Genomic DNA, 10,539 nt, shown 5'->3' with positions numbered 1-10,539 from the left:
GAGCTGGGGGTCTGGGCAGCTCCTGCTGTCAAAAGCCACCAGGCTGTGGTTTGGGGCTGCAGGTGGGCTGAGCAGGGAGGGCTGGACCAGGTCGGTCCTTGCCAGTCTCAGCCCATCTGTGATTCCAGGACTGGAATTCCCAACCTGCTCCTGAGCCCTGGTGGTCCCCGCAGCAGCGCTGTGACGTCACTGAGGTGTCCCCACGCATGGGGCTGTGACCTCGCAGCAGCACCCTTACAAGACACGTGCCAGCACCCCACATCTCCTGTGTGGCCGTGACAAACGCTGCACCATGAACGATGACTCTCTGCTTGAGCCCAGCACCCTGTACCTGGCTGTTGGGGCCATCCTGTTCCTGGCTGCTGTCACCATCCTGCTCACCAGTAGCCATTGCCGACAGGTATGGGGATGGGGGAACCTCTCGGGGACATCACTGGTCTGGCCCCAGGTGGGTGACTGTGCCAACACTCCTGTGCTCGCAGTGTCGTTGCCGGAGCTGGGAACGCCGGAGATGGAGGCAGCAAGTGGTGGCAGCAGAGCCACGTAAGTCCCCTGTGGGTCGCCCCTGGTGTGTCCCAGGGCAGGTTGGAGCAGCCTGGGTGGAGGGTCCCTGGATGGTCCCAGTGTCCCCTGGCCCTCCATGGCTCAGTCCCCCCTCCCTGGTTTGCAGGTGGCCCCATGGGACCCGTGTACGGGCCCTGGCGCTGCATCCCCGGCTGCACCCACTGCGTCAAGGCTGCCCAGGAGCTGCAGCAGCTGCTGCTGTTGGTGTGGGGTGGACCCGGGGCTTCGGCCACGCTGGATGCCAACACCTGGCAGGAGGCATGGCAGGACCTGGAGGAGCTGGTGGAGCAGGGCTGCCTGCCCTGCCATTGCTGCCGCTCCTCCCACCACCCTGAGAGCCTGAGTCGCGATGGAAGAGCCGCCCTGGAGATGAGTTCCGGCCGCTCCTTCGGACCTGTGCGTTTCGGCAGAGCCTGTTCGGCCCTGAGGACACACGTGGCCAGGAAGGGGCTGCAGATACGGCTGGGGGACCTGCCCACGGTGGTGCGGAGGTCCCATCAGCGAGCAGCGCAGGAGCAGAGCCGACGCGTCCCGCCGGGGCAGAGACAGCCCTTGCCGCGGCATGGGGGGCTCCCCCCACCGCAGCCCAACAGCACTGCTGGAAACATCAGAGAGACAGAAGTCTGGAGGCAGTGGGAAGAATACTACCGCACCGAGGAGCCCCCGGCTCCGCCGGTGCCATGTGCCCCACGGCCACTCGCTCCCCAGGAGCACAGCGTGGGGAGGCCACGGTCAGTGGGGCACCCTGGGCAGGGACAGCGGGACCCTCATGGCTGGTATGGTGGTAAGGAGGAGCTGGCCACCAACCCACAAGGACTGGCCAATGATCTGCGTGAGAGACTCCTTCGCCTGTCTGGGGCCACATCGCCATGGGATGAGGAGTGCCTGTGGCCTTCTGGGTCAGCTGAGGCCACCCCAGCCCTTCCCAGCCAGAACAACAGGGTGGCAAGACCAGCTTCCATCCCACCAGAGAATGATATTGGCCGTCAGAGCAACTTCACCACCCAGGACAGGTATGCGGCCAACCCTGAGGACTGGAGCCAGCGCCGTGCTGCAGAGCCTGGTGTCACCTCAAGGCTGGGGCTGAGCCAGGAGACGCTCAGAAAGCTCTCGATGCACCTGGCAAAAAAATGCATCGAGATACAGATGCAATGGTTCCCAGCACCAGTGGAGCAATCCATGGCAATGATGGATCGGTCGCTGACCAAACGGGGCTGGGCTGAGGCCAAGCCCCTGCGGCCACGCAGCGGCTCCTTCCTCTGGATGAAACTAAGGAACCTCATCCAGCGAGAGCAGGACTCGCTGCCTGGGACACCCAGCGCCTGGCCAGTGCCCTTGATGACACCACCCTCCCACCCAGTGGACCCCAGGACACCATCCTCCCACCCAGATGACCCCAGGACACCCCCCTCCCACCTGGAGGACCCCAGGACACCACCCTCCTATCAGGTGGAACCCAGGACACCACACTCCTACCCAGGGGAGCCCATGACACCACCCTCCCACCTGGAGGACCCCAGGACACCACCATCCTACAAGGTGGAACTCAGGATACCACCCTCCCACCTGGAGGACCCCAGGACACTGCCATCCTATGAGGTGGAACCCAGGACACCACCCTCCTACCCAGGGGAGCCCATGACACCACCCTCCCACCCGGAGGACCCCAGGACACCACCATCCTATAGGGTGGAACTCAGAATACCACCCTCCTACAAGGTGGAGCCCAGGACACCACCTTCCTACCATGTGGAACCCAGGACACCACCCTCCCACCCAGACGACCCCAGGACACCACCCTCTTATGAGGTGGAACCCAGGACACCACCCTCCTACCATGTGGATCCCAGAACACCACCCTCCCACCTGGAGGACCCCAGGACACCGCCATCCTACGAGGCGGAACCCAGGACACCACCCTCCCACCCAGGGGAGCCCAGGACACCACCCTACCACCCGGTGCCTGTCCCCTTCTCCAGCCCCAAGCCCTGGGAGAAGGGCAGGTGGGGGCGCAGAAGCACAGAGGGGTCCACTGGCTCAGAGGGGACCTCCAGTGCGTACAAGCCATACTGGAAGCAGAACCACAGTGCTTCTGCCACCAGGCACGTGGACTCCAGCTACCTGCACCCAGACCAGGATGCCCAGGACAACCAGGACACTGCAGAGCAGCGGTTTGGCAGCACCATCCGCCGAGTGCAGGGCAAGTTTCACCAGTGGCGCAGGATGCTGTAGCCATCTCTGGGGGGCTCTGCTGCTGAGCACCGCGGCCATGTACAACACGGGCCAGGTCCCCTGCAGCTCCTGCTTCTCAAAAGTGCTCAGCTTTTCTAAATAAACATGCTGATTTGCTCTGGAGGGCTGTGTGAGAGGTCCCATCCTTCAGCGGGGCGGGTTGGCTTGGGGACAGGGCAGGGAAGGGGGCTCAGGGACACTTGGGCAGCTGTGGTGTCCTGGCAGGAGGACAAGACCATGAGGATAGTCCTGAGCAAGTTGGCTGCTCCTCCTGGAGCTCCTCAGCCCTGCCCTGGCCGTGGCAGGGCCTCAGCCTCACCCCAAAAGCTGCACTGCCCCATGCACAGAGGGGACGGTGGTTTCCTATGGGGCGGGAACCAGCTCTTCACAGTTGACCTACTGGATAAATTGTGGGGAGCATGACCAAGCTTGATCCTCATACAATTGATTGCAACTGTGAGCAGAGAACATCAAGCAAGCCCATTGCAAACCAGAGGAGCACAGGGAAGCACAGCAGCAGGTGGGACCCCAAATTGAGGACTTGTGAGGAGCCATCATCCTGCCCCAGCCCATCCCAGAGCTGAGCCAGCAGCTCCAGCGTCCAGTTGTGAAACCCATCACCACAAACCATTGGGAGCAGCTCTCCAGATCGGGTGGGTCAGCTCTTGGGACGTGGAAAGTCCTGGCTGGAGAGAGGAGCAGGATGAGGCCGACAGTGCTGTGTTCATGTGGGAGCTCTGTCTGTGATCTGTGTGGCCAGCCATGTATACATGTATATATACATGTAGTGTGTACGCATCTCCTGGAAATACATCTTCAGCATCACCTCTCGCGGGCTGTTGGATCACACACAATATATTTCCCTTTAACAATAGCAAAAACAGACAAGTGAAAATATGATATCAAATTGATTGCTGTATTTTGAATTGCTTTTTCTTTAATATACATGCACTTTAACCAAAACATGCAGTACAAACAAAAGTACGTTTAACCTAACTGGCTACTGCAAAGGTAAACACTGATTTGCCTTAAATTAACCCATTAATAAACAGTCACTGTAGTTTATTCTCCAGAGACACAGGAAGAAAAAGTTGACTTAACCAATGAAACACCTCGGTTGAGAGAAGTTTCTGGACCACTACCATAGATGACCACAGCTCAGATTCAACTGGGGTATCAATGGAGCTGCTGCTGGAGGCCCCTGATGAGTTGATCTTCCTTGAAGCAGCAGGTCTGCAGACTCTCCTCCTTAGGCCATCTAATAAACGTTTCTTGGGGACTGAGACACCTCATCGACCTGGTAAGCAATCTGGGTACCCTTGAGAGTCTTCTCGTTGTGACACAGTGGGAAGATGCGCATTTTGAATCATCGCCCCAGAGTTTTGGGATCCGATCTGTTCAAGTTGGCTGTGTAGTAATTAACCCCTAACCAGTATCTGAACTGGTGTTTTATAACATTGTCAGAGTGCTGAATAATTTTGGATAAACCCTGTTTCTGGTTGATTTTCTGCTAAACAGTTCTGGTTAGAATAAAGTCTCTTTGGAGCTTATTGCCTGCGTAAATTGATTTTGGGGGTGTCTCTGTGACACCAGGTCAACTAGAGAGGCTGCTGAGGATTGTGTTTGCTCTGAACATCTTGAAGGATGGAGACCCCACAGCTTTTCAGGGTTTTCAGTGCTTGATCACCTTCACGGGCATAAAGCTTTATCCTATATTTATGATCTCACCCAACCAAAATGAATCTGTGATTCTATGATATGTACAAGGGATGGAGATGGAGGGTAAGTGTTGGGATGAGCCTTGGATGGCTGCAGATCAAGCCATGCTTTTCCTGATGGAGCTGGCTATGGAGGAGACCACCTCACAGACTTTAACCCCTTTAAGCAACCGAGAGCCACCAGCACAGTCAGCATCTCCTTTCGCTTCTGAGTTGACCCCCTGGATGAAGCCTCAACCTGGTTCATCCTCTGCCATGGCTGTGGCTGTTGATGGACCCCTTGTGATGTCCCAAACACTTGTTGCAAGCTGCTGAGGGACTTCTGCCAACCAGAAGTTGTTGGCCGGGGGCAGCTGCTGGTGGTGTGATGCCCAGATGTTCTGCTTCAAATTCCAGGGGTAACTTCTGGACAAGTGGAGGACTGGAAAGGTCTATGTCAACCCATAACCACCAGCTTCAGGGTGTGGAGCAGTTGTGACAAACTTTAAAGTGCTCATTGTCTTTAACAAAGAGAAAAGTTTCTTTCTCCTTAGTGGCTGTGAAGTTGCCCCCAGGGGCTTGTTAGGAAGAATGAGATGTTTATTCTGAGCTCTCTAAGAAGCTTTCAAGATCACTAGAGGCTTCTTCAGGATGCCCAGAAGGGCTTGTTAAGCTGATGACTCCTGGGTGGCTGCCCTCACTGGGGGAGTTCCTTGTTTTGGGAAGGGGAGAAGTGTAATTTGTGATGGAAACAGATTTAATGACTTGGTTGATGTTGGAGCTCAGGCCTTCCAGAGGCTTCTAGTGGGTCATGCCATCACTATTGCCCCCACCCCCTGCTACACCAGGCCTCTTATTTAGTCTTAAGGGTTAAGAAATACCTTGTTCTTCCTACAGCTCATATGCATTTGTTCATCTTCACTAATCAGATACTTCGTGTTTGCCTTATCTTCCATATCTTTCACTCACGGGAAGAATATATTTTATAAAAGTATAGTCCTTTATGTGTGGTGGGAGCCTGGGCTGGTCCAGGGAAAGGCCGGTGTCTGGCTCTGACTACACTTCCCCTTTCATGCCTTGTTCTGCACTAAATATCTTTACATATATCTCTGTATTTACCTACTAAAGGCTTCGTCTATCCAACACCTCACACTGCCCCAAATGACTTTGCAGGACATGGAGACTTCTCCAGTGTGTAGCCCACCAGGTCCAAACTCAGTTCTGGGCTTGCTCAGCTGATATAATCCATGGCTAACAAATGTTCTCCTGGTAGGAGGATATTTCTTTGAGCAGGACACTTTGAACCACAAAGTTAAAAGGGGAAGGAAAAATTTTGGCTTGAAAGATGTTCCATCTGCTTTGGCTGTACAAGTCTTAGATGACATTGGGATTTTTTTCTCGCTTTCTTTTCAAGCATTGGTTTATTTAGACTTTGGAGTCCATTGTGGAAGGACTTCCAGTGGGTTTCTCTAGGTCTGAGTGATTCCATCTAATTTTAGTCATCAAAACATGTCTACATAAGGAAGGTTGATCAGTCTATGGAGAGGTGTTTTCCTTCTGTAGTCAGTGGGAAATTCAGATATAAAATTGGAGTTACAATGGAATCCAACAGCATCCAGATTTTGGCTATAATGTCACTGAGTAATAATAAACCCACACCACAGAAAGGAGGGTGCAAAGTCATCCATGACTCAGAAAGCTAATGGGTGGGGAACAAAACCACCTGTGAGTACAAAGCACGCCTTTAAAAAGGTTAATTTAATTTTTGATAAGTTCAGAAATACTCTTCATCTTGCCTGGGTTACTTAACACCTAAGGATACATCTTTGAGTTACAGAAAGAAAACCCCTTTCTGATATTCATGTCAGGCTACTCAGAAGAAAAACACATTATTAAGCTTTATACAAACCACTTTATTTTTCTTACAGTTCTTTAACTATTGGGTGTTTTTTTTTTGTCATGATGCTATTGGCATTTTCCACTTCTCTTTTAAATGAATTGCCAGAGTGAGGTGGGATGGAGCGGCAATGTCTTTATTCAGCCTCTGGGTTTTAGGTCAAATCCCAAACATTATGTAGAAATTTATTTGCGTACAAGGTCTTCTTGTTTAGGTGCCGTTGAACTTAGCACATTTATTATTTCATCTCAGTCTTTGTACAAATAACTCTAGGGCAATAGCAGGTAGAGAAATAATCACATTTGAGGGTTGTTTCCACTTGTAGAACTAAATAAAATACTACCAATCCCCGAAAAGCCTTTAAATAAACAGGGACTGGGGTCTGTTCATTGCCCTCCTCAGGGCACACTTTATGTCCTTGCTCCTGAGGCTGTAGATGAGGGGGTTCAGCATTGGGACTACAATGGTGTAAAACACGGCAACCACTTTGTCCTTGTCCTGTGGAGGCCGTGACTTAGGATTCATGTACATGTAGATGGCTGTCCCGTAAAACACGGTCACCACCATCAGGTGGGACCCACAGGTGGAGAAGGTCTTGGACTGCACGCGTGCAGATTGAATCTTTAAGATGGTGGAAAGGATACGGGTGTAGGAGGCGACGATCAGAAGAAAAGGGGTGAAGACTATGAGGATGCTGAAGATGAAGATGACCAGCTTCATGAGGGCCGTGTGGGCACAGGCCAAGGCCAGCACAGCCGGTGCCTCGCAGAAGTAATGGTTCAAGATGTGGGGCCCACAGAAGGGCAGCCACAAGGTGAAGCTGTTGATGACCATGGAGCTCAGCAGGCTGCTGGTCCAGGAAGCCACCACCATGTGAATGCAAACCTTCTTGTTCATGGCCGTGGCGTAGAGCAAGGGGTGACATATCGCCATGTATCGATCATAGGCCATGACCGCGAGCAGAACACACTCCGTCGTGCCAAAAGCAAAATAGAAATACATCTGAGTGGCGCATCCAGAGAAGGAGATGGTCCTTTTCTTGGTTGAGAGGTTCACCAGCATCTGGGGGATGTTGCTGGAGATGTAGCAGATGTCTAAGAAGGACAGGTTGGCAAGGAAAAAGTACATGGGTGACTGCAACTGGTAATCAGCTCTGATCACTGTAATGATCACGATGTTCCCAACAACTGTGAACAGATAAAAAATCAGAAACACTATGAAAAGTCTGTGTCCCTGGCTGGGAGGAAAGGCCCTGAAAGATGAATTCTGTCACTGCGCTTTGGTTTTCCTTGGTCATTATTATTCCAGTGATTTAACTGTCAAGATAAGAAACAGTAGCAAAGTCAACTCAAATCTATTGCAAGATAAGTGTAACATGAACTTATATTTCTTTATTTAGAGGAGAGAATCTGCATGGAAAATAGCATACCAGACACAACAAGCCATCCATTTTATATTCTCTATTATGGCGATCAGAGAAATGAGAAAATGTTGAGAAAGTTTTCTCCTGGTACATTTTGCTGAAATCCTGTTCATGGTTGTTGGGGTCTAATTACATATATTTAACAGAAGAATGCCTAATTGATACACATTTTAATGCCCAACAGAGTTACTATCCTCTTTAGAAAACCATAATTAAATGTTAAATCAAAAGATTATATGTTAAAATCCCCGTTCTCCATATAATTTCTTAACACGTGAGGAAACGCAAAATAGACTTCTGGAGTGAAAAAAGCTCTTCAGATACCCTCCTTATGGAACTGATCTACTCTTTGGGACAAATATCCATAGACCCGGATCCTTTTCCTGCGATAAAGCCAAAATTCAGCACACAGCCCACATCTAACAAATTAAATACATCAAATCAACGTGTATCTAGGATCTTACAGCATTTCTTCACTATAGCTCCTAACACTCATATTGTCTTGATGCTGTATTGCCTAAGATGTTTTAAGGTTTTATTATGACATTAAATTTTTTGAGTAATACATGGTCACAGCTGCTGGATCCTGAGTCTTCGTGAAGTAAAAGGAGAGGAGCGGAATGCCGATGTAATTAATGCTGTGGAAGACGCTCATAAATGTCACTTGATGTGCTGAGACATCTGAAGGCGGCCGTCACGTTTGATGCAGGGAGGTCGGAGGGCTCGTGCTCCTCTGGAATGAAACTGGACAAACAACAGGTCACGCCAGGATGGCTCAGGGGTTCCAGGATTCTGTGGCTGCACGAATTATTTGGATGCCTGGTTGATACAGTCAATGGGCTCCAAAGGGTGGCTGAGATGACGAGCTGGGCGGTGATAACTTTAGCTACCTCAACTTCTCAGCTGTTCCTGAGCGCCTGAGTGGCCTTTTGGACTTAACCTTGACACCTGGTTTATTCCTCACCCGTGCCAGGAATGTAGATGTATAACTTACATACAAATGTTTATATGTAGATGCCTACACCTGACGCTTTAACCTAAAACTGAATCCTATCTTGCGTTTTTAAGACCGAGCGGGCTCTCACAAGCTGAATTAGCAGTTACGCTGTCAAGGGAAAATATTGCAGAATGAAGCATCTTTCCAAATCAGAAACTGGAAGGGGTGTTAAGAAATAATCCTGAAAAGCTTCTCACTGGCACCTGTGCAAACGTGGCCATAAGCTCCTCTGGAAACACCCGAATTTCCATGAGATGGGTCTGATTCCTGCTGTTTAATGAGATTAATCCAATTCTTCTTCAAGACATGAGCTCTCTAGACTAGGTGGACTTTTATCAGCTACGATTTCAACCATAAGAACCTGAATAATATGAAATCCAGCATTTTTGTTAAGATGGACATAGAACTTGAGAGATCTTTCATCTAAGCACATATACGCACAATCATTTTAAAGCCTGCATCAACATAAAGAGCTACATTCAACTTCTGATTCCGCTCAGGCATTTATAATTTACATCACTACACTGCGTAGGCAAAGAACAATTAAATTTTGCCTTCAATAAGCCAGTTGTGATAATGTTTTTGATGAATATCTTACCACATTAAAAAAACATCCTTCAGGGTCTGCAAACTAAACCTCTGGGAGTGAGAAGGGGAATTTATCTATAGTATAGATAACTAGAGTGGGATTTTCTACAGGTTTTAGCTTCCTAAATACTTTGGAGTACCTGAGACCAAGTGGCCCATGAGAAGCTCCATGGACTTGAGATCGGTGTTTCTAGATCACATCTGAAAATCCCCTCCTTATATTATTGACATCAGCAGATAGCACAAGTTCTGAACTTATATATTTTGATTTTGAAGCAATTTGAAGGATGAGCATCATTTAGGTTTTATAGGTGAGAAAAAGTAGACAAAAATAAGGTAAGTAGTTTGCTCAGGGTTAAAGGTGGTTTCTTAGCAAAATCATAAACTTATGATATATCTATAAGCAGGGACAAATGCACTTTTGGACCTATGTCAATTCTCACATAGCCCAAAATAACTTGAAATCATCCTGATATATCTGTGCTCAATTCCGTACAATTAAATGATTATTTTCCTGTACCTGAAAATCTCAAATCTGCAAGAAGGTTGAAATTCATCCAATAATGGGAATACCGATAGCAGAATACGCAAAATCACAGCCACCCCTTGCCCAATCTCCAGAAATGCTGGATATTCGTAGGTAAGAAACAAATGTGGAGTGTCTTCATCCTCCACAAAGACTGAACTCATTTGAAGTGATAGCAAATCGTGGAAGAATTGAAATCACATTTCAAAATCTCCCCTTTGAGACACCGTAACCAATTTTAAACGCCAAAGGGAAGTGGTCCCACAGGCAGCATTGCAATTACTTCTCGCAAGCACAAGCCCAAGTATCACTTTAATTATTTAAGTGATAAACAATTGTCGTTTTGGTAAAAGTTTTTAAATTGCCCGTTCAAGACTTGGTGAGCTATATGTTACACTTCAAACCTTAAGAGGCCAAATACTTCAATGGATTTTTTTTAGAAGATTGTGTGAACATGGAATTTTATCCAGTTATTCCTACTCGGAGCCAAATTACTTCTGTGAGGGTGGAACATATCAATACCCCAATTTTGCTCTGATAACGTCTCTTAAGGTGGAATCTTCCTCCGATGTCCAAAATCCCACACAGGATTCAGCAAATATACGTGGGTTTGGT

General features: G+C 49.1%; 2 protein-coding genes across 3 annotated transcripts; one reads left to right on the top strand and one right to left on the bottom strand.

Annotated features, from left to right (window-relative positions):
* The first annotated feature begins 33 nt into the window (after positions 1–33).
* LOC102094069 (proteoglycan 4) lies at positions 34–3,648 on the top strand. 2 transcript variants are annotated; one of them, XM_065065591.1, is made up of 4 exons: positions 34–400; positions 483–543; positions 671–1,577; positions 2,667–3,648. In XM_065065591.1, the coding sequence occupies exons 1-4, from the start codon at positions 293–295 to the stop codon at positions 2,794–2,796; spliced, it is 1,206 nt and encodes a 401-aa protein (XP_064921663.1). In that variant the 5' UTR covers positions 34–292; the 3' UTR covers positions 2,797–3,648. The 2 variants fall into 2 exon arrangements, with proteins under 2 accessions (XP_064921663.1, XP_021154870.2); XM_021299195.2 differs by having other exon boundaries at positions 671–3,644.
* Positions 3,649–6,750: 3,102 nt separating this feature from the next.
* On the bottom strand, positions 6,751–7,687 carry LOC102094256 (olfactory receptor 2D3). Its single transcript, XM_005511096.3, is given in 2 exon segments — positions 6,751–7,612; positions 7,614–7,687. Coding segments are annotated over 2 exon segments (936 nt in total).
* Positions 7,688–10,539: the final 2,852 nt, after the last annotated feature.

Source organism: Columba livia, chromosome 5, assembly GCF_036013475.1.
Source record: "Columba livia isolate bColLiv1 breed racing homer chromosome 5, bColLiv1.pat.W.v2, whole genome shotgun sequence".
Classification (NCBI taxonomy): Eukaryota; Metazoa; Chordata; class Aves; order Columbiformes; family Columbidae; genus Columba; species Columba livia.
The sequence above is the reverse complement of the archived record's forward strand: the minus strand, read 5'-3'. Positions and strand labels throughout refer to the sequence as shown.